Below are 24,947 nucleotides of genomic sequence, written 5' to 3'. Positions count from 1 at the left end.
CAGACTGCTGTGACTTCCTGAAGTCTCAGAGAACAAGTGAAAGCAAAATTGGGCAAAGTGATTTTCAAGATGCATGATAGAGTTTTGGTGGCAGTGGAACAATGAAAAGTAAACACAAGCTAATCACATCCTGATGGTGTTTCTTTTTTTTTGCCAATTACCTTGACAATTGTTGTGTTTTTTAATGTTTTAACTTATGAAGAAACTAATTCAAACATAACTCCAAATCTTGAATTTTGTTGTCATGTTGTATCTAAATTAGAACCACTACTACTAAACTACTTGTTTATATTTTAGAAAAGTGCACTGTGAAGCAAAAACGTTTGGCTGGAGTCATCACATGTTGACTTTTATTCATCTTTATAAGAGTTCTTTCCAGACATACTTCATCCAAAATACATTCATTTAATAAACACACCCACACACAAGGAGACCATTAAAGAGCACTTACAAGTTCACCCAAATCAGTTTTCATAATGCACAACTGATTGAAACAACCACAAAATTAAACAACATTTGAGGGACAGATCCGCTGTTTCTCACAATGCATTGACATGTGGGTATTTTTTAGCTCATTATACATGGAATTAATTAAGTCTGAGCAACAATGAAAACACCTGGATTGACAGACTGTAGACCGAAGAATGTGCTTGGATGAATCTGTCTTCATTTCTTACAGGACTGTAGCAGTTTATGGCAACAGTTATCTCCTGGTGGGTGGACATAATACCAGAAGCTGCTGCACAGTGTAACACAATTCAGCAGAACAGCCCTGCAACAAACACATCTGTACCAATGTGACACGTGTAATAAATCAGAGCTGTTAATTTGACTGTACTCTAATCTGTTGCATTTGTTGAATTGCACTGCATTAATTAAGGCATCATTCTTACTCTTTCCATTCATTGTATGGACCTGTGCAGCATCTGGAGATTAAAACTGCACAAAGAAGCAGTACCATTAATATTCATATCTTTTTATGTTTTCTAAATGTCTAAAAATCATGCTCTTTTTGCAATTAATAACCAGGCCAATGCATTTAATTAGGACTGCAAATTATTTGTATTTTCATTATTGATTAAGTTATCGATTACTTTCTTGATTACTTGATTAGTCGCTTGGCCTCATAAATTTTTGAAAATTATGAAAAATGTTGATCACAGATCCCCAAAGCCCGAGTTGCAATCTCAAACGTCTAAATTTGTCCTAACCAATAGTTCACTACCCAAAGATATTCAGTTCACTGTCACAGAGGACTAAAGAAACCACAAAATACACATATTCACAAAGAATGATTGATCAGTGATCAAAATAGATGGTGCTTAATTTTCTGTTGATTGAATAATTAATTAATATACTAATTACTGCAGCTTTACATTTAACCTTTAAAAATATAACCTATAATTGGGAACGAAGACCGTTATCACCATTTGCGTGTCACTACCCAGACTGCATTGTGACATCAACAACAATGGCAACCTACGAGTTTAAGGATTTCCCCAATTCTATGACAAATTAAGACTCCAAGAGTATTTTTTTGTCACAGTTATGTAGTTGATATAGTTTAATAAGACAAGTCTTAATAGTTGGGGTTCCTTTTAAAACTATGAATGAATGAATAGTATTGTGATATAATTCATGTTTAAAACTTTTAGTACATTGTGTACCAAAGTACAGACACAAATACAGTCTCTACAAATACTGTTTACATGTGAAAGTTTTAACATTCTTACAGTGAAAAATGTTGAACTGAGAGACACCAGCAGATGTGAAGTATGGAACGTTTTGTTTAATAATTTGTAACATCCTCCCACATATTCAAACATTCACTCAATTTCTATAACAGTGCCAAGCACAAACTGGGATTATGGTGTAACAGGTGGATTATGGTAAACGGGTGTGTGAGCCAACTGCAGGATGCCAGTAAAATGTATTATAGTACATTTTTTGTTCTGAGTTGCTAATAGTTGATTTGATCTGCAGATACAAATGACCTCCCTCTAGTGGTCATTTTTGAATGTAGTGACTTCTACATTTTGTATTCAGGTAACATTACAGTTGGTTTTAGGACTAAAAAAGTCACAACACAAGTCACAAACACATGTCACATGGGATTATTTCCACATAACGTTTGACTTTGAGTGAAGTGTTTTACCTGCTTGACAACATACCTGTGCTCTATGTAGTTTCACAGCAGTGATTCTCAAACCATTGACATCGAGGACTGCTAAACCAACACAAATTAGACCACAGACCCCCATCTGACTAGAATGTTGCTTTAAGAAGTTTATCACAGAAATGTATGAAACCCATGACCAAAATAGCCACACACTGTGCCATTGTGTTACTTATAGATGGCATTATAGTACAAATGAATTATTCCTCTTTTTGCTGGGGACCTTCAGGGGTCATTGAAGGGGTTCTAGGGGTTTGCCAGCAAAAAGGGGAATCATTTATTTGCATTTATTAACCCCACTTTGAGAACTACTGGGCTACAGGGTATAACAGTACCCAATAGTTACTTGTTCACCTGTAACCATGGTATTTATTTAACTTTTTCACGCATGTCTATTTTCATCCTGAATAACGAGCTAGGAAGATATGTGTTTTAAAACCTTTATAGCTATGATTGAAACTGTCCATATGGGTTTAGCTCTAACTCTAACCTGAAGAGGGAGACAGTCTCCGCTAAGTGGAAAACGTCTGAGACGTCTAGTTTGTGCACTGAACACTCAATCAAAGAAACTTACAGAAGACAAAAAAACAAGTATTTTCACTTTTATGTCTCAATTTTAATTTTATTTTAATAAAAATAACAATGTATTATAATCATATCATGTAAATTAGGAAACTCTACGCTATTTACAATTGTCCACGTACCCTTGCAAAGTTTGTTTAAACAAATTGGATTTAATCAAATTACCGTACTCAATTAAATGTCATTGTTACCAATCCTATGAAGACTTGTTGCTTTTTCAGGCGTATATTTGTCCTCAGTTTATGGTTGACTCACATTTTTTATCCAGATCGGCAACTTCATAGATGATTTTGGTCATGACTCAAAACAATTCCTGTGAGTTGTTTGACTGATAACAAAAAAGAAATACTCCTCGTATTTGTGGCGGACTCCCTGAAGGACCCCTGAGAGCCTGGAATCTGAGCGGGCTGTGATTGTTGTCTGGCCATTCATTTCATGGAGGGGAGGAGTTAGCGGAGCCAGAGAGGGGTCATAACAAAATGTGTGTCCCCGACTCACAGAAACATTATTTCCGCCCTGGTCCGGTGCCGTCCTGTACATCATTGTGGTCCCAGGAGCGTTTAAATGGACTCTAAAGCGTCTCTGAGCTGATTGTTGTGACTGACAGTCTCTCTGCTCTGTCTGCTCTCCGCCCGCAGCTCCTCACAGCCTCAACCCGCTCAGAGGATGGATGGAAACTTCTCACCGGCTGCTTTCTTGTCAGGAGTCTTGCTAATAACCACCGTGTTGTCATCTTCAGCTGCTTTTCTGGAGCCATACGACCTCCTGTACGACAACGCGGTGCAGGCGTTTTATAACAACGACTATGCCAACGTGGTGCTCTTCATGGAGGGAGCGCTCAGCAGCTACTCAGAGGTCCGCCGCTCAAAGGTCCGCTGCCGGCTGAGGTGTCAGGATCAGCATCTGCTGGGGGAAACTTTCTCGGACCTGTGCTTCTTCGACGTGGTGCTCCGGAGAGCTGCGTGTATGAACACGTGCATAGAGGAGAAACTGGGCTATCAGTCTTTACACAAAGTTAGCGAGGATGTAGTGCAGGACTTCCAAAGGCGGATCCCCTACAACTATCTGCAGCTGGCTTATCAGAAGGTAAGCGGGTGAGAGAATAGGGGGTTTGGGGGGGATCCCGTATGTAAAGTAGACCTGATTGGGCACCATTGTTGTCCACTCAGCGGGGAATCGTTGGTCCACATTACCTACTGGATGCTTCATCAGCTGTTGCTGCTGCTCAGCAACAGGACGCAGAGATGCTGAGTGATGAGACTGGCTGCACACATGTAGACTGGACAGGCTGGTACAAAACAGCTCCACAGGATTCAGCAGTGCCTGTTGCCATTTAATTAGTACAATTTAGTTCTGATATGGTGGACATGCACACACACACACACAGGGACCAGTACCTCACTTACATCCTGTACAAATGAAACAACACATGGACCAAAACTATTTGCTACAAAGCATGCTGATGGGTTGCACAGATCTTTATAAAACTGAGTCAGTTCTGCAATGATTAGCAGTAAAGCTTCAGCGATTCATTGATTAGTTGCCAACTATTAAATTAATCAGCAACTATTGTGATAATCGATTCATCATATTGAGTCATTTTTTTAAAGGAAATAAATCTCCGATTCCAGCTTCTCAAATGTGAATATTTTCTGGTCTCTTTAGTCTTCTATCATAGAAAACTGAATACCTTTGGGTAGATGTTGGTCAGGACAAAACTACGACATCATCTTGGGCTTTGGGACATCCTGATTGAAAATGTTCACCATCTTCTAAAATTTTATGACCAAACAACTCAATAAATCAGTTAATCAAGAAACTAATCCATAACAGTTACAGTTTGAAATAATTTAAAACTCCCCTGCAGATATTATATTATTATATTATATATATTAGAGAGTTTAAAAAAATCTGCCAACAATTTATTGGCCAATATATTTATTTTTACACAGTCGTATAACACAAACAAATATAAGTATATGTATATGTACATATATATGTACATGTGGTTGTTATTTGACTTGTAAACTAAACTGAGCTTAACTTTGTTTTAAATAAAGAACACAAACATATGTAAAGCCAAAAACTGACAGTTGTAAGCTAAATAAATGTAACATATACATGAAAATGTAGCATTAAACATGAATGTGCAGTTCCTGTCTGTGTGCATATCTGCCATAAGTGATCATATTGACCTGCTGACCACAGGCTCAATGCAGAAATATACTATAGGTTTTTCAGGCAAAGTACAAAGCTGTGAGTCTTTTTTAAAAGATGTTTTAAAAGATCCCAAATCTTTTGGAAATAAGCAGCAGTATATAAAAGTGTGATATACTATGTACTGCATGTGCTTGTGTTCATGTACCACACATATGTAAAATTTTATATGTGATATTGCTAATGCAGATTTAATCAGAGTTCCAGTTGAAACAGGTTGCTTTCACTTGTTTACCACCATACTCTGTTCTTCATGGCTGCCTCTGTGTGCAGTGTTATGATTACACAAATATTTGTGGGTCTCTTTGTTTTGCAGCATATTCTCATTTTCCACTCTACCTCATCCCACATGGAAACATGGAAACAGGCTTGCAAAGAGAAAGTAACTCAAGGTCCAATTACAAGTGCGGTCAGGTGTTTTGCATGGTTGCAATACCTCTAAACTAAAAATCATCTTTTCTTCCACCTATTCACATTAGAAATTGAAGTCATTTGTCCCACATGACAAATTTCCAAAACAGTATTTTCCCACGGGGTCCATCCATCAGCTTGTTGATTGCTAGGCGTGGGAACAATCCAAAAGACAGATAAAACAGAATGAACAAAGTCTTATTCCTTATTCAGACTCTGTGTGACTTGAAATGTCGATGGGTCCCACAGGAGCAGCTAAATTTGATCTATTTCTTGTATTCCGGGAATATTTGCCATCATTTTTGTATGTGTCAGTGTCACCAAAGTATTAATGTCATTCATCTGATAGATAGTTTATTCTAAGTTCTGATCCTGAAAACACAAGATATGCATTGATCTTGCATCTGTTTGACAGTATCGGTGCAAGGGTTTGTTTGCATGTTTTGTACAGAAGAACAAAATGAGTTTACTATAACAGGTTCATTCATTACATCTCCTAACTTCTTTGTGTGTGATCTATTAATCCAGACGTGTTCAGACAGATGAAAGGGTTCAATTTGACCTTTATTTAACATTATAATAAAAGAGAGTGATTATAGCAATGATGGCTGCAGGGAAGTTGTTTTTTTGCGTCAACAGCACAGTCAGGGTCAAATTCAAGACACTTCAGGGATTGGATGCTTGTAGTTTAAGTGGCTTGAACTATAACTATCATACAGTGACAACATGTTTGTATTTACACTGAATTAACATTGAATGTTTGTTGGTACTACACAGGAGAAGTTGAATCTTATTGAAAAAGACAGTAACATTTTAACCTAGTTGGTGCTCAGATGTGAAGCTGGATCCAGCGCCTCACATGAACCTGATACTCAGCCAACTTCCACATTTCCACAGACTGCAGACCAGCTCGAAATGCCCGGGTGATGATACACAGCTTCCACTGCTTAGAAGTGGTGGGAAGTTAATCTTCCCTGTTACTGTCTGCGGGCAAATGGTTCCTTCATTTTGTGTCTGAATCAGCAAAGACAGGCTAAGAGCTGAAGTGATCCACTTATAAAAAGCACGCTCCTGTCTAGACATGAGCATAGACACAGCCGTGCACACAGATCCTTGCCCAGCTGAAAAAATATTACTCATCTTCATAGCAAAGAATTATGATTTCTCTAACATCTGTTGTGGCACATTTTTCATTCATAGCAAAACAGAAACTGAAGCTCTCATGAATGTTCTAGCAGGTCTTTATTTCGACCTTGCTTGGGTCTTGTAGGGTGACATCTCTGTGAACTGTACATCAAGATCTTACCTCAGGTAAGCAGAGGCAGAGCTGGACCATTCCTCTTGGCCGCACTGATCAGAACACATCAGACAAGTCAGTGTGTTCGTGTGCTCACGCGCTTTGGTATCTGAGTCCTCTGCGTGTGTTTATATGTGTGCAGGCACATGCATGTTTGTGTGGGGGTAGTGGGTGGTGTTTGTGAAAATAAATAACATTCCTGTAGTATTTAACATTCCAACATCACACACCCTCCTCCTGGCAGCCTGTGGCATAATGCCGCCATTGGGCCTTTTAGAAGAGGCTCAACAGTCATCAACTGTTCTCCTCGTTCAGGCTGCTGCGTATGTCCCCAGCTCGCCCATCATTTAGCCTGGCAAATATTTTATTTTCCTGTTGTAGCCTGTTTGCTTTTCTAAAAAAAGAGAGACACGCCACCTTTTTCAGGTATTAAAAGGAGACTTTTGTAGCTGCCAGTGAGCTGGAGCCCCGATGGCCTCCAGTGATCTCTGCCACTGGCCACACTTCTCACAGCAGTCGCTCAACTGCAGGGAGATCAAAGGCCTTAAATGCCCCCAGGGCAAAGAGCTCTGCTGTGCCAGATCATATCCCTAGCCGCTGTATCCTTAATCTTATAGGTCCCATAGTGCTGCTATCCCAAGAAAAATTCTGAAAGCTGAGCTTATTGTTCTCTGTTTTAGTTCACAAAACAGCTTATCAGTATTTATTTTGGTAGGGGAAAAAATGAGTGGAAATTAGATAAATATCAAAATATAAATATCCAGGTACACATTTGTTATTAAAAATAATGTTTGAGTTGCAAAACATTGTAACTTTTCTGTTATTCTATTTATATTTTACATAGATGGACTCATGCATCAGCAGCTCATTTCTAATTTTTGTCATTTCTCTTTTCACTTTGTTACTCAAAGGATTTTTTGATTCTTGGTGTTGTAAGAGGACCTTTTGCGCACATTAAATCATTTTAGAAATCTATTTAAACATAACCCTTTCTAGGGATGTCCCGATCCGATATTTGGATCGGATCGGCCGCCGATATTAGCAAAAAATGCATATCAATATCGGATCGGCCTGCACGGGAAAATCCCGATCCGGACTCCCGATCCAGTTTGTTTTCAAAACTCCGGTCCGATTACCTACAGCGCACCGCTGTAGGTAATCCATTCCAGTTTTTTTCAGCTTTCCCCTCAAATCCGGTCCCTGTTTTTCAGCACACCTAGCGACCTGTCCAGCATCCCACTATTTATTTTCTACTCAGCTTTTTTGTGTGTTTTGCTTTTTTAATACAGTTTACAATATTGTTTGCACTGATGGCTTTTTAAGCCTTGGTTTACACTATTGTTGTTCAAGAGCAGAGCACTGATGCCAATTCAGTTTGTGTGGTTAATTGACTATTTATTATTTTGTCTATTTTGTGTTTATTTAACCCTGTTAAGAATAAACAGGTCAGCTTCTCATTACCAACCATTGTGGATTATTCAAACTAACCTAATTAAGTTGGCTAGTTGTTCTTAAGAGCAAAACCCTTTTCAACATGAGTATAACAACAAAATAAGTAAATATCTTTAATCTTTAATACATGCTTGGATCGGCCGGAATCGGTATCGGCCTATGCTAAAAGCAACAATATCGGTATCGGATCGGAAGTGCAAAAAGCTGGATCGGGACATCCCTAACCCTTTCCCTTTAAAATTCTGCAAAAACAATCAGTCTTAGGTTGTTTAAATATGCACACCTCAAAGTATTGTCAAAGCTACATAAAACTATATAAAACTACCATTGTATCTACTGAAATCACAAGATGTGTTGGTATGGGAAGTATTATGCACAATTAATGATCCATAATCAATCCTAGTGGAGAAGTTCCTCCTCTGTACTTCACCAGTTAAAGAACTTGCTGTTCCTAGGTACAGCTAGGTACAAACGGTTGTCATCTAGTGTGTGTGTATCATCTCATGATAGACTGTGTCTCATATTTCCAGGTTGTAATGGTTCTTGTCTGACAGCTCACTTTATAAGGCCTCCAGCAAAAATATAATTTTTGATAATGATCTGGTTTGTTCAAGAGTTTGGGAGATTGGAATTACCAGTAATTAAGGGGTCAGTGATGCTCCATAATGACCCTGCTGTTGTGCTCATCCTGTACACCCAGTTTAACCCCAGTTCTGAGCCCAGACAAGACTTTTGGAGCCATCATTGTAAATGTCCCAATGTAGCATCAGTGCTGATAACAAGGGTTTACAAGTCTCCTTGCTGAGATTTGGTAGCAATTGCAAAATGTAAGTACACTATGATTTGACCTACATAAGTTGTATGAATAAGGATTTAATTTCCTCTAATTGCACTGACATAATAAAATGAGGAGCAGCTTTCTCATGAGTTGATTTGTCCTGGGAATTGTAACACATGATTTAATAACTTTCCCATCCTCATTTTGTCTTGAGAACTTCCCCGTGTCTCCCAGCATGATGTGAAAAGGTGATGAAAGGTCAGGAAGCTCTCTGAAGCCTGCTGATGTTGTGAGTCTTCATGTCTTCTAGAGTGAGATTCATTCATGACTCTCTCTCAACTGTGAATCTGATGACTGGATTACAACACAGCAGGCAGCGTGTGGCTCAAGTACTCTGCTTAAATCTCCTGCCCAGGCTTATGTAGAAGTTTGGTTTATGCACAGTCTGTGTGTCGACTGGTAGTGATTGCAATCCTTTGTTGCATTCTTGCTGTGCTTTGTTTTATCTTTCCTCCTCCGCTTACTGTGAGAAATCAACAGATATTAAGAACTGATTGGCCAAACATAGCAGCAGAGGCTGCAGTGTGTGGGGAGAAACGTCTGTTTCCAGTTTTGGGCTCCCACATCAACTCGAACCCCCAACCCCTACTCAAATTGGTTGCACACAAGTTCCACTTAATGATATGAAGAGTTTTTGGGCCATGGAGTGATAATGCACTGTTGTGAGTTCCAGCATCTTCTAGTAAAGTGGTATAATTCCATACTTAGTAGGAATGATTCAACACTTTGGGGACCTGGAGTCTATGCTGATCGTGTGGTAATGTCACAGACGCCAGGAAAAACTCTCAGTCCTGACTACTCCACGTTTAAGAAATCGGATCTGAAGCATCTGTTTATATTACTCCCCTGTACAGAACGTAGAAATAGAATAAAAAGGGCCTACCATTTTCTAGAAAAGATTAAAGTGCTATTAAGTCCTCTTTCATTTTCCAAGAAAATCACTCCTTTATATTTCACAACCTTGAACTATAAATCACATTAGTGGTGGAAAAAGTGGTTGGATCTATTGATATGACACTAGATAGTGTCTGTAATGAATGTAAATGATAATTCATCATCTTCTCCTTTCCACACACCTGCAGTGCCAACATGCTCTCCTGGCTTTCCCAACTAACCGTGCGGTGCTGTGCTTTGCCCAGACAGCCAGACATTGTGGCACTTGCCTGTGCCAAAGGTCTTCTGCATGACTGAATTTGAGCGGATAACGCTCCAGAGGAATGTGGGTGCACGCTGTGGTGCAACACACCAATATTGTTCTCATCCTGATTAACAATTTAACACCCACAGGACTGGAGGAGGCAGAGACTGGCTAAGGATTACTGCTGAAAACCTTGTGGTGGGTTGTGTGCTGGGAGGAGCCAGCAGGTTGTAGAGGGAAGTTGGTGTTGGCTTGGGGATGACTTTGTCAAGTGCTGGCATCTGTGAACGCGTAATTGAGTCCAAGCAGAACAGCAGATCAGTCTGAAGCAGGAGCTGACGGCAATCAAGACGTTTGTTTTTGATTTAAGATCCAAGCACTTCAGATATTTATCGCAGCGACCGCATTCCGACCACGATATATCCCTTATTTATGGAAAATCACAATATCCCTTGTCACAAAAGGGAGGATTGGGAACAAGATTCACGGTCTGCATCCAACCAGCTGGTGGACAGGATTTAAATATAAATATATATGTGAGTGTCTGTCTGTGTGTGTGTGTATGTATGTGTGCGTGTGCACAGATGTCACTTTCTTGATTCTGTGTGTATTGTGCTATGTGTTAGGTGATTATCAGTCTGGCCAAAGACTCATGGGTGTCTGAGTGGAGAAATCAGGGCTGGGATGGAAAAAAACAGAGTTTGCCAGGCATCTGTTCAGTTTCACTGGTGACTTGAACTATGCATTGGCTTCTCCACGGGTGCAATCTGTCCTATTACCTACAAGACAGACATAGTGACGATCTAATTTGGTTTTCCATCAACACATGGAAATGTTAAACATTTATGTAATAGCCAAGTGTGACCCTCACGCTCTACACATAAACTGAGGAGACTTGTGTTTGCACAAACTTTTTCTATGTCTGACATGTGTGTTTGCTTACTGAGAAAAATACTTAAGTCAACTTTGGCTAGTTTTGAAGATGTTGTACTTTGGGCATAAACATTTAGACAAACAGAGCACTCTTAAACACACAGCGATGAGGATGCATCAGAGAAAATGAGCCTTGTATGGAGTTACAGATGTGATGCTGATGATATTTCTGACTTATTCATAGGTGTGTAACATAAAGCAACCCACCTGTGTAAAGAAGGGAAACGGAAAGAACACTGACACTGACTAGTCCAATGTTGTTAATTTTCTTTTTACTAAAATGTTTTTTTTTCTAATGAATCCAGTAGCTAGACCAGTATCCACACTGAGAAGCACTTATTTTGGTTTGACTGAACTGTTATTATTTTAGTCTGCACAAAGACTAAAATGTTACTCAGGTTTTCTAAGGTATCCTATGTCCACCTCACAGCGTGTTCTGCACGACCATAAGCTATAACTTCTCAAGTTGCGTCGGCCCTCAGCAGATGATTTCTTGGAAGTGGAGATCTGTGGGATTTTGGAGTGGAAACTGCAGGGTACAAGAAGTCAAATCTGTTATGGAAAATATTAGAAAGTGAGGTCATTTTCTTAGTATATGAGTTTCTTTTATGTTTAAACAGTTTTCCCAAGGACACTGTGCTCACTTATTTTAATGAAGAATTTAATCTATGCTGCACAGTCATATATTTAACTGAGAGCTTCTGTTAAGTTGCTCCTCTGTGGCAGGAGGATTGTGGTGTTTGGTATGTGGCAGCTGAAGCAGTGGTGACAGTAGCCAGGCTACCTGGCCTCAGGTGTTTGAAACAGAGCCACAGCAAAGTCACATGTATCTTTATCCACTCTCACAGTAACACATATCCTAGCTGCAGCATAGTATGATTCAATCCAATTCATCAAATGCAGTCTATATTGGACAATATTAATGTTTAATTGAAACCTGTAACATAAACAAATATTTTTTATATTGCACATTTAGTTTTCTAGTTATCCAGTTATTGAAGAGTTCTAAAGAAATGCAATCAACAGGACAATTTATCTGTAATAAGCTTCAGCGTGCCGATGTATCAGAAGGGACATAACAGTCTTCTATCTCAACTGAGCTGTGGTGACATTGATTGGTGTCAGTTGCAACAGCTGTGTGTTTTGTATCCACTGTGGCTCCTGCACAGATTATTTTCAGCATGAATGTAACTCTATTTCATAGATGCTCCTCAAACCTCCTAGTTCCAATGTTGACAATCTGGATGTTTGAAGAGTCAGTCAAGGCTATGCCCAGTTGTGAGTCATAAACCAGAGTCAAATTTAGAATATTCAACTGAATAGATTACATGTAATGTCATAATGTCTTGTCATATTTGGACATATAAATTATGGACCTATGCCAAATGACGTGAGGTGAGACTCATGTATGTGCTGAAGGTTTGTTTGCCTTTTTGACATCCACAGCTGTTTCCTGCTAAATTCAATTAGAGGTCTGCTGTCGCCAGTCTGCAGGGCGATGGTCTCACGGTGTATTTATGTGGCACTGTTTATTTGTGTGTAGTGAATGGGTGTGTGGGTTTTAGTGCGTGGGAGAGGCTGAGATAGATGGCTGGATGTCCGAATATGTCTTACATCAAAAAGTCAACAAGGGTCAGGCCTGTGAGATGTTCTTCAGCTGCTTCCTGCCTGTCGTGTATGATAAACATTCCAGTACAGATTTCTTCATTTCACACCATGAAAAGACATTACAGTTCTCTGAAATTCTCCACCCACACTTCACATCACCAAGTGAAGTTTGACAGCTGGCATAGAGAAAGGGACTATTTCCAATTTGCACACCCCCTCTTCCTCCCCTGACCTACGTCTGCCAAAGAATATTTCATCTTAGGAGTGCATAACGCCAGGATTTCCAACTATTATCCCCTGCTGCTCTGTGGCCAGCTTATCTTTGTCGTTAGATCTCAGCATCTCCTCGCCTGAGAGGCTTTTCCCTGCAGGGAAACAGGTAGTATTACATCTATTTAGACAACAGGAGAGAGTGGTTTTCATGATCCTATGTTGACCTGAACCCTGGCCGACACTGACCTCTCATTGTCACCACATCTGGTTTGAATCTCTGTGAATTGCTGCTAATAACAGTGCAAAACAGTGTTAGTGACAAGGAGCCACAGGCAGGCCAGTCTACTTTATCAAAGTAGTGTGACATAGGAGGGAGAGAGGGAGCAGGAATGTGAACAAAAGTACTTTTTTGGTAGCACTTATGTCATCTCAGTGGCTCAGGTAATGATACAATGAAGTCATGACTATCAACATACCTCTGCTCTCAATTTTTGGGGTAAGCCCCGAATCAGTTCTGTGAATGACTTATTTTAACACAGTGGCCTTCATTCCACAGAGCTGATTTATAGCTTCAAACTGTGCCTTGATTGTTATCCATGCAGCTTATATGGAACTGAAACGCTTATTTAGAGAAAAAAATAATTTGTTTCATACAGCTGAAAGTTGTGTTAGACTCTATGTGTGGCTGGGTCATAGCTCACGGCTTCCAGAGACGGTGATTTAACAGGATAATGAAGAGAACGTGTATGTGTTGATCATCCTTCATAAACATCCTGAGCCAAGTGTCCTTTAAGACTTTCCCTAAGCTGCAGGAGTGTATCACCTGCAAAAAGGTGTGGTCAGTGTGTTGAGTGCGGTCAAATTGTGTGATCTCCTGCTGGCTTTAAAGATTAGTTCAACTGATTAATGGAGTAAAAAGTGAGACAGAAGTGACTTGGGATGGAAAATCTATGACAGCTTTATGATTTGTTACATTTAAGAGTTCCAAACAAATTAATCACAACAGACTTAGTATCCATCTGCTGAAAGCATGGCGGCAACAAATGATTATCTTGCCAAATCAGTAATTCTGATGATTTGTCCAGCAATTAACTTAGTTGCTAGTCTTTTGACACCTGAGGGCGGCAGAAAAGAGCTATAAATACTATATCAACATTGTCATTACAAGATAATGTGGCAAACTTTGGCTTATTTGTATCCAGAAGATTCAGAGTAACACTGGCATTTGTTTGGTGTTCTGTCTCAGGCCACTAGATGACTAAATCCAATATTCCAATATTCCACTATGTTCAACAGCTAGTCGTTAACTTTGTCCGTCTGCTGTTTAGTGCTGGGCAGACCCAAATCGCAGGACCTAAAAGTAAATCTTGGTTTTATCGTTTCTGTGTAATAAAAATGATTTGTCTTGTTATATGTTTTGTTATAAACCTGACATCCCCTGAAAATCACCCCACTGTAGGTTGAAAAGTTTAAATGTTTTGCACCTCTGGCTAAATCAGAAACAGGGATGGAGGTTTTTTCACATTTGGCAGAGTCAAATGTTTTGTGATCAGAAAGTTTTTTAGTATATGATTGATTATCATAGACATGTTGAACTATTCACTCTCCCTTCATATTGCCATATGTATTTAAAAACGGTGTGAGTCTAAGTGGCCATACACTCTGTAAGTGTTTCATCAAGTAACAAACACATGTTTGGACATTCAGGATGTTAAATAATGAACATGTTAAGGCCCATCTTAAACTGGGGGCCTTAGTTTGGTAATACTGCAAATTTATTTCACAATAGTTCTCTACAGTTGGCCTCTGTTTTTGGATAGCGGTTGCAATCAGGTCTGTTTGTCAATTTCATAATGTGAAAAATAAAAGTGCAGATATGGAAGTTTAGTTTATTTAACATCCTTCAGAGCTCTGTGATGCCACCAAGTGGGAGAGCTCTCGCTAAGAATGTAAAATGTTGGCTCCAGTTGTGATTTTGAGAGAAACAATCAGAGATCTGTCACTTCAAGACAATGTATTGCCCTGTGACCACATGCACCCAATAAAGTGAAAGGCATCAGCCCTCTTGAGTGTGTGCATGCAAAAGTAATCATTTAATTTGTGGAGAAAGACGAATATGGGAAAATAAACGCTTCCTCCTGCTGTAATCATAAACATTACGACACAGCCAAGACCAGAGACCCACTCAGCTTTGGAGAAAAGTCTTCTAGAAAGTTTGCAGACTGTTTTGTATCTGTGCTGAGGATATCCAATATCACCCTGAAAATATCTGCTTTGTATAATGGGGTGGCATGTTTACAAGCATTTATTGTTTTGTCCTTGAGGCTGTTTTGCTGTATCGTCTCTGGTTCCTGTTTGCTAAAGCCTTGAGTTTTGTTGTTATAGTTATGGTGGATAATAATCTTCGGAGAAGAGGCATTCATACAAAAAGTTGGAAAAATGGAAACATACTGGTTGAGATAGACTTCACATTTTCCTTGTTGTGTGTGGTGTGTATTTGTTTGTCAGGCAAATACCCTGCATTTTACTCTAATATTGCTATGAACAAAAATTGTTCAAAATATTCATTCTGTTAGTGCTTTTTTTGGGATTTTCTGTTATTTTTATACTGTTAGAATGTAGGATATTTGAGGTCAACATATGTACAAATGCCAGGGCTTCAACCTGCTCTGAGTTATTTTTACTTCTCCATCAAACTGGCGTCTGTGCACACATGCTGACAAACTGTGGTCCGATCTGTAGCATTTGTTTCTAAGGTTGTTCCAGGGGTTGTTTGCATTGTCCACTTGTGTATTTTTGAACTGATTTTGGCTCAAACATGTACTGATGTATTTGAGATGTTAATATTTTGAGTAATAAAGGGGGAAAAAAGGGAAATCTGACTGCTATTTTTTTGTTGACGCAGCCAGCAGAGCCGATGGAAGCATGCAGGGAGGCAGCTTTCAAAAACTGGCCAATCAAGGCAGAGTTGGTTCATCAGGAGGGGAGAGACAGGAGCTAAACAACCTGTTTCACTGCACTGAGGGACTTAATAAAGCATCAGTACAAGATAAATACATTTTTGAACTTTAAATCAGGCAAAGATATTCTAGTCGAGCCAAAGTCAAATACATTTTATTTATATTTCAGAAAAGCATGAATTAGTCTGAGGCAGCTATATAACCTGTGCCTTTATCCTTAGATCATCTAAGTAATTAAAGGTAGCAGAAACTAAGAACATTAATGTTTCATACAGAAAATCCTCTTCCATTCCTATTATGACTGACAGTGGAGGTGAGCAAAACAGAGCAGAAATATTTGTCCAGTCTTCAGTGTAGATGCCATTTTAAAAAGTATAGCAGCCTTTTCTCTATTTTTATTCATTTTACTTTTCTGGAACAACTCTGGTTTATAGGAATTTAATAGAAACAGGATTACCCTCTTCTACCCCTTCCAATGTTGTCTTAACATGACCACTTAAATAGCTTTGACAGGCTTCTCAATATAGCAGACAAAATACTTGGAGTGAGTCAGGCCCAGCTCAGAGGAATTCACAGAATGTCTTCAGGAAGATCTGAGTTGTCCTGTCTGACCAACGCTGCAAAAACATTGGAACTGTTGCCATCAGGAATACCCGATATGAGGAAAAAATAACTTACTTTTATATTCATGGAATAGCTTATGCCATCCTTTCCTCCATTGGCTATGTAATGTTTCCCCTTGCACATAATCATGTATTTGCACTTTATACATCCTCAAAAAAACAACTATTCTCTGTATTATTTTCAAATAGTTATATAGTCCTTGCATATATTAATCAGTCAGTATACACCATTATTATATATTTATTTTAGTCTACAACTGCTATTAAACTTCTTAACTTGTGGCTTTCCAGATGAAGTTATTTTATATCTCCTTTTTGAATATACCTAATCAGCAGTAACCTGTTGACAATTAAGTCATGCAAGTATAAACACATAATAAAATGTGAAGGGATGATAATATTGTGTTTATGGTTGCTAAGTGTCGAGTAAACAATTGATAGCAAATTAGTGATATAAACACTGGCCAAGTTGATACTGAAGCACATTAACTTAGTCATGAAACTGACTCTATCTGACAGACTGAATAACTGTTAGCTAGAAATAATAACCACTACATTCCAAACTGAAGATGAACTTTGTATTATCTTGTTTATATTGGCACAGACTCTGCAACAAAATGCTGCTGGCAACATCCATGCCTGTGTCTTCCACTGAAGAGTACCAGCACTTGTACTCAGTAAGAATGTGTTACAATAAATAGCAGTGTGGATGAAGAGGCCAAGCTGCTGAGTGGGTTTGCAGTCACTGACAACAATGCATCTTTTGTATACAGGCAGCTTCATGGCTGTATTAGATCTCAGTCAGAACATCTGTAAAACAACCATCTAATACGTCCTGCTGTCTGACGGCATGTGGACTAGTCCAGAGAGCTCACAAATCTAACTGAATATAAATAGAAAAACAGCTTCTTCTCTACACAGTAGACACTACAGTAAGTTTAAATTTGTGTAGCTGTAGTTGCCCTTCTCAGAAGACTGTACGTTTTTCCATAGAGTGGGTTGTAGAGCTGACGTATTAGAAATCCACAGGACACAAATATTTCCTTTCATGTTGCTTTACTGGAAAACCCCTATGCTCTTGTAAAGATCGTCTGAACATGCTTGCTTTTAATGGTCTAAATAAGGCTGTGCATGGTAGTTAATGTGGTTTTAGTTAATGATAGGTGTTAAGCTCTAAGAATATCTCACATGTTTACAGCACATGTTTGCCAGGGGATGATGTTTTATTTGGCGCAGCTGGAATAAATCATAAACTGTGTATTTTAATTAACCAGATTCCTCACATTAACTGCAGCTTACACAAACCACACCGCATCTCATTAAGACGTTCAATGTCTGTCGAGGAAAGCGTTCGTCATCCTTCTGCTACTACTTCCTCTCAGAAAAGCCTATCAATTAACACAAGGCAGTGCAGGAGCTTGCCTTGTGGGCTGGTTTCTAAGCAGCAGCAGGGATACAAACAGAACCAATGAGAGAGTCGCTGCTCTGTGTGTTGTGGCGGCTTATAGCATCTCTTCATCAAGCAGGAATTTTTACATGGTTTGGGCAGAAAGCTGAATTCTGGAGACTGTGTCATTCTGAGGAAATGAGTGTTTAATTCCCCAAGAGAGTCTGTGATATTGACTCAGAATGGGACTAGAGAGAGGAATATAGTTTTCTGTATAGTTGGGCCATTGTGGCATTGCACAGAAATTGCTTCATGACCTCATGTAGATGTTGGACAGTAAACAACTGTCCTTTGTTAAACATACTTTGAGTGGAAAATCGTGCTATACTTTATTTGAATTCCATTCTCTGAATTGATGCTTTATTCGTTTTACAGCTGACAGTTTGTCACTTTATTTTGACAGCGTTTAATATAGTTCACATCAGACCATTGCTGGAAGTTTATTAAAAACATCAGATCATTTCCATTCAGGGACATTTTTGAATAGCTTTTTAAATGACTGTTGAATGATTTGTCTCTGTTCTGCTATCTCTATGAAGCAGCCTCTTCATCCTCTCTGCCTCCTTACTCTTTAAATCTACAACTCTTGTGTGGGCCTGCACCCAGACCGGCTCTGTCGCAGCCAACAATAACACTGCTCTTCTTGTCCTCTCACTTGCCGGGTGCGGTGTGGTTTTCACTAACGTGTAGGCATGTCATAGCAGGCCAGACTCTGGCCTCCCTGTTTCATGTTTTCCATGAGCTGCTTGCTTCTACTGTACTGTACAGCTTGACTGTGGTTTATGGCCGAGGTGGTGAGGTTTAAGTGCGCCGTCAGCCTGTTGGAGGCTTCAGCTCAGGCTTGCATGCGTGGTGTGAGAGGCATAGCCAAGAGGCTCAGTAATGGGATGCACAGGCGCTTACTTGGCCTCAGACACTGTATTGTTGGATGATCTCATGTGAATTAGTGGTCCTACAATGAACTTTAAACGTGGAAGGAATGATGTATGAAGTTCAATCAAAGTCTTTCATTCTTGCAGTCACACCAAAGATTTTGTGTGAGAAGGTGACGCATACAGGTCAAACTTGTGAAGTACGAAAATGCATCAAGAATATGAACTGCACAGATGAATTAATTGCTAGATCAACAGATCGAGATCATTTACCATTTTTTGATGACATTTGACCATTTAAAGCTTTTCTGTGTGATACATGAAATTTGAAGACATCACCTTGAGTTTAAAAAAATGACAACAGGCATTGTTCTTTATTTTCTGACATTTTAACAACAATCAATCAATTCATTGAGAACGTCATTGGCAGATTAATTAATAATGAAAAAATTGTTAGCTGCAGCCCTTATATTTGGGACTGTCAAAGCCACAGCCGCTATTGAGATAACATGAGAGGACAACAAATTAATTCTGATTGTTCTGTTCTGATAGTGAAGATAACAAGGATCATAATGAATAAAATAATATAGATATGGTGAATTACACAGCAGTGGTCACCTATTAAGAAATTACACATGCTGTACAGTAGGTGTTTGGATGTAACTCCAGTATAATTAAGTGCATAGTTTACATCCTCTCTGTGTCACAAAGTGAATTAAAGACCTTCACTGTGGGGAAGATAATGAAAATACAATATGGGCTTGGTCACGTACAATAAATGATCTAGTGTTGCAGTCGTGCTATAAAGGGACCACCTAAAACCCTACCTAGTGTATATGGTATCTGTGGCGGGACTACTGCTAGCCCCAGTGTTGTGCCTGAACGCGTTCAATGAACTTGTTCATATTTTGGGCGAACGTGAACTGAACGTACTGTATTTCTGCCTGATGAAAGTTATTGTGAACGCGTTCTTTCTGGCGTTTGGGAAAGGCGCTCTCTCACAGTTTAACAGATACGCACCGCCGCATGCGTCATCAAAATGCGAAGCATGGAGGCAAAAACAAATGAAGGCAGCAGCACCGAGCAGCACTACCTCAGACTCTTCCTCCACCATTATTACGGCATTTTCGTATGATTACTTCAAACTATTTTGAAATCTGACGCATAGTTTCAGTGTTAAAACTGATCAAATAATTGCTGTCTGTGGTTTTTATATGGGCTGTGGCAATATTGAAAAATAATATCTTGCAGCAACATAATGAAATAAAATGAACTATGAACTAGTTCATTTTTGGAACTGTGAACTTAGTTCAACATTTTGAATTATGAACTATGAACTGAACTAGTTCATTTTAAAATGTGTGAACTGAAGTTTGAACTAGTTCATGTAGAAAGTGAACTTTCCCAACACTGGCTAGCCCCTTGTGTCAAATACAAACCCAGAATCAGACTGTCACTCCTGTTCCTGGCAGATAAAATTAAAAAGTAAATTTGAACCAACTCCAGGCAAAGTTGTATTAATGTAAGGAACAATCAGTTTGCTTGAAGTATTACCATGAACTGAGGTTGACTGGTGCTCATATTCAGCTATATCTACTGGTATTTTTAAGTGGTATGAACCATGACAATGAATACTCTTTCACAGCATCCAGTTCCTGAAGATGAGGTATTAGGGTTTTCCATTGGAGTGGGAAGAGCTTCTACAGATCTGTTATTATCTCCAAAGTTAAACTGTAACTAGTGTTAGAGTGAAGCAGTCTGTGTAGTTTCAATCATGGCAGCTCTGTCACTAAATCACCTTCACCTTTGCTTCAACCTGTCTTCTGTGCCCCGAGGAAAACATGCACTCAGTGGGGTTGAACAGACTTAACAGTCCTTCACTGTTTTTTGGATAAGCACTGGAGACTGGGGACAATAGTGATGAATTTCTAACAGTATGCCGCAGTCTGTTATCTAGAAAGCAAACCCAGAGTTATACTGAAATGATGTCAGACTTCTGTAAGACTCTTAGAGGAAAACTCAAACTGTCACTTTTTACTTCACCTGCTTGAGATTACAAGATAAATGTTTGGGAATGTCTTAGGCCTGGTTTGTTTTTGTCAGTCCCAACACTTACAGCTGTCCTGGCTGTGTGTTGAAATTTACACTCAAAACAATATTTTGTTTTAGTTTAGCCTTAGTTGTCCTGTTGGTTATTAACGGCCTTACATGTGGCTTATTTACACACTTTAAATTTGTGGTTTGTTCAGTGAAATCGAGGCACATACCTGTCACCCCATGCTATGTAATTTAAGGATTCTGTTTTGGGAATTACCCCTATTTTGTAAGCATGTTATTATTATGTTATCACTTGCTAACACATGCATTCATGGATTGCCTCTGTACCTCCGGAGGCTATCACAACCTTCAAGTGAGTCCCTTTTTCCAGTGACGTGATGGTGAAGAATGCAAACTCAGGTTTTATGACTGTGATTAATTCATTTTCTGCCTGTTTCCAACTATTACTCTTTCTACACAGTGACACACACAATATACATCACCAGACCATTTCCTGGCATTGTAACCCGCAATAAAAAGCCCAAACAAAAGAGCTGTCATTTGAATATTGCGTCTGCGGTTTGCGGTAAGAACCTAATTAAGTTAATGACAACAGCAGTTGCGGCTGGAGGCTGCGTGGTTGGATGCCTTGTCACATCTCGGACGTGGGTGAACAGAGGAAGGAAGAAGAGACCAGGGAAGATATGGCTGCTTTCATTCTCAGGCACTCAGAGCCAGCTGTGAACACTGAGGAAATGAGGTCAATCCACACTTGGGAGTCACATTTATGGAAACGCCCCCGCGCACATCATCAGTAATGATGATGCATTTCTTCAGCTCGTTTTGTCATCTCCCTGTGTGGATTGTATGGCACCATACATCTGTGTTACCAAAGAAATTAATTACAAGAAATTAAGTACTACTTGTCAAGCTGAAAAGCCACCTGGTTCAATTTGTAATGCTGGTAGTGGTCGAGTTTTCCAGAAAGCTTTGTTTTGGGAGGTCTGGTGGTGTTCTTCCCCTCCAGATTGCTGGGGGATTTCCTCTCCTCCCCTGGGGACATCCTGTTATCTGAGCTGTGACTCAGTGGAAAGACCCCATTCCAGTGAGTGGACCTTTTCTTCTCTCTAGATTACTACATTTGATTGATGCAGGCAATTTTTTAAATCTAAAATTCCACACTTAAATACCTTGGTTCCATTATGCAGCATTGTGCTTGATGTAGTAATTTGGCAGGATGGGGAATGTAATATTAAGCTCTTTAATTGACAGATCACAAAAGAAAAGAAGTAGACATCAATCATCCTCTCCTATAACTCTAGCAGCTGTGTGTGGGATAACTCCAGTCTGGAAAAAAGGAAACACTTTTTTGAAAGAGAATTAATGTAACAGATTTTACTTTTTTATAGTTCAAGGTATAAGCATGTAGAACATTCAAAGCTCATCTGTTAGAACCAAATAATTTTTGTTGTTGTCAAGGCCACAAGGGGAACTTAAATAAGCCCAGATGTAGTTTGGAAAATACAGAAGATTTAGCTCTGAACCACTGAACAAGCTTTTGACTAGGACTGCAATGCCAAAAAAGCTATGATCAGCTCAATATTGCAGTAGTTTAAGATATTTAAACTTGCTAACTTGGCACTGCAACAGCGTCAGTTGGCCTGTGATAGACATATGGTTCATCCAATCAACTGCCAGTTGTTTTTTGACAGCGTCTGCTCTTCTCCAAACTGTTTCTAGGGACAATCTCTCAGATGATTTTGTGTAACAAACCATCTGGAGCGTCAGATTGGAACAAATTAGCAGGTTTATACTACTTTTGAAAGTGCAGCTACTTCTTTAATACTAATTTACTGTCAGTTCCACTGTGTTTGTGTCTTGTCAGGAGAGACCGAAGTATGTTTGTGTGAACTTTGCAGACTTTTAATCAGAGGGCTATTATAAAATTCTGACAATTTAAACTGACACCTTTCCTGAGTGATCTCATGCTGTTAAAAACCTGTCAAAAACCAGGGGATTCCTCCTGTGATTCACCTTTTAGTGAACACGCATAACTGAATGAAAAATGTCTGACCTTAGCAGAGTCCATGCAAAGTCCAAGATTGCCCTGCGCTCTACCTTCAGGCCCGATTAATTAAACATCTTGACACCAGTTTGGTCAAAGCCTGATCTGTGTCACATTGGGTTTCCCCACAGATAATTAACATCAGTGCATACTGTGGAGCAGAGGGAGGGAGACTGATAGAAACACAGGCCAGTTGTGCCGGATGGTCTCTTGTCAAACAGCTGGGTGGAGTGAACTCTGGCCTCTCTGGCTTGTACTTGTTAACATGTCAGTTTGTCATTTTCTTCTCCTCCCTACAAAGACTCTTATTAATGCTAGTTCTGTAGAGTCACTCCCAAAACATGGTTTTCATAACAGAATGGGTATGAAGTCACAATGAAACATGCTGGGAGAGATTAAGTTGTAAAACTTAACTAACAAATCACATTTCACTAACACCTTTGGGATAAGCGGACTCGCACATGCAATAAAGATGGATGGTAATATTGCATTTGAGTTGAATAGAGTAAGGCACAAACATCTCAAAGCCAATATCAACGTTGCAACTATTTGAACCTTGTTTGCCTTCTTGTCCAAAAAGTGCTCATGAGTAAACAAGTGTTTCTGGGCGTCCTGACTCACACTTTGATTCTTGTCCAAGGTTAGCATCAGACGTTTTCCTCTCCCCATTTCCTCCTTCACTTACGCTCCACACAGTGTCTCTTGATCTCATTTAATTTCTGCAGTAAAGGAAGTATTACATAGGCAACAACTGCTCAGGTCTGGATCGGGAATTTAGGATCAGCATTTGTATGTAAAGAATGTGCGTCTGGAATTTACAAATTAATCTTTATCAGGCTCTCAGGAGACAGACTTATTCAATCAGCTTGAGAATCTGCTGAAGTCATGCAGACACCGGCTTCAAAAGAATCATTCTGTCAACATGAGTTGATTCTGTTCACAGTGGTCGTCACCTGAAAGAACCCTGACTGCAGAGAATCCTGACCTTTTTTGGCTCAGAACCTCAATATTAGGTCTTAACATTTTAAAATACCAAACTTTGCTGGTTGCAGCTTCTCAAAGGTAATGATTTGGGGCTTTTCTTTGTCATACATGGTTGGACAAAGCAAAACAAGATGCTTGAATCCATCACTGTGAGCTCTGCAAAATTATATAGTGTGATTTTCACTGTTTTTAGACAATTTATGGGCAAGTCATCAAGGAAATAATTGGATTAATTGATAACCTGACCTCAGCTACAGTATTAAAATAAAGGTATTTGTTTGATGTTGGACATTTTTTTAATGACAGAGGGGAATTTGATTTAAAATCTAAAACTTTAAAGTCTACAATCACTTCTAAATCTCTTCCTATAGCACCTAGGTTGACTCTTATGTACATTTGAATTCAACAACTCGTAACAAGATGAATGTACTTTCACGCCACACTGCAGAGTAGTTAAGAATGCCATTAAGACACGAGGTGGTGTTTTTGAGGTTGTTGCTTTGAAAATGTCACTGGCCAACCAGGCAATGTGAATATAATTTACTGAAGTAATATAATTAAGGGTAACCTTACAAACGTGATTGAAATTTCAATTATTTAATGATCCAATGATTCAGCCTGGAGGTTATTGGCTTTTGTGGTGCAGTCAAGACTTGTAGTATGTTTTCTTTCATGCCCATTGTGTTTTCTTACGTTATACATTATCTCTAAATGTGTTTGTGAAACAAAGTCAGATGTTAAAGGGAATTCTGTTGACCACAGTCTGGCGTCTACAACCACGATTATTCTGCAGAAGAGAACCAGACTTCTTATAATGAACAGATGTCTAATTCTAGACCTCCTGTGTGTCCTTCTAGGCCAAACCACTTCCTCACAGTAGTATAACAGGGCCTCTCACGTTTGTACTTACAGGTGACATCCATCCAACAATTGTCTCAGAATAATCACCAGGTGTAATGGTCACTGAGGTCCAGAAGCCTCTCAGTTAACTATTTTAAGTGGCAGTCGGCATTATTTCCTGTCAGTCACAGACCTGAAAATAAGTTTGTAAGTGGAGTGGAGAGTGTCAGAGTCTGAATGCTCGAGATTCTTGG

The 24,947-nt window shown here is 39.3% G+C and overlaps 1 protein-coding gene across 1 annotated transcript in view; it reads left to right on the top strand.

The window, feature by feature from the left end:
- Positions 1 to 3,287: 3,287 nt before the first annotated feature.
- Positions 3,288 to 24,947, top strand: part of p3h2 (prolyl 3-hydroxylase 2) — a 56,110-nt gene continuing 34,450 nt past the window's right edge. The window contains exon 1 of the mRNA XM_062424531.1: positions 3,288 to 3,844. Coding sequence (XP_062280515.1) covers positions 3,425 to 3,844 — 420 coding nt within the window. The 5' untranslated portion in view covers positions 3,288 to 3,424. The remainder of the gene's footprint in view (positions 3,845 to 24,947) is intronic.

Source organism: Scomber scombrus, chromosome 8, assembly GCF_963691925.1.
Source record: "Scomber scombrus chromosome 8, fScoSco1.1, whole genome shotgun sequence".
Classification (NCBI taxonomy): domain Eukaryota; kingdom Metazoa; phylum Chordata; class Actinopteri; order Scombriformes; family Scombridae; genus Scomber; species Scomber scombrus.
This window is presented reverse-complemented; position numbering and strand designations above follow the sequence as displayed.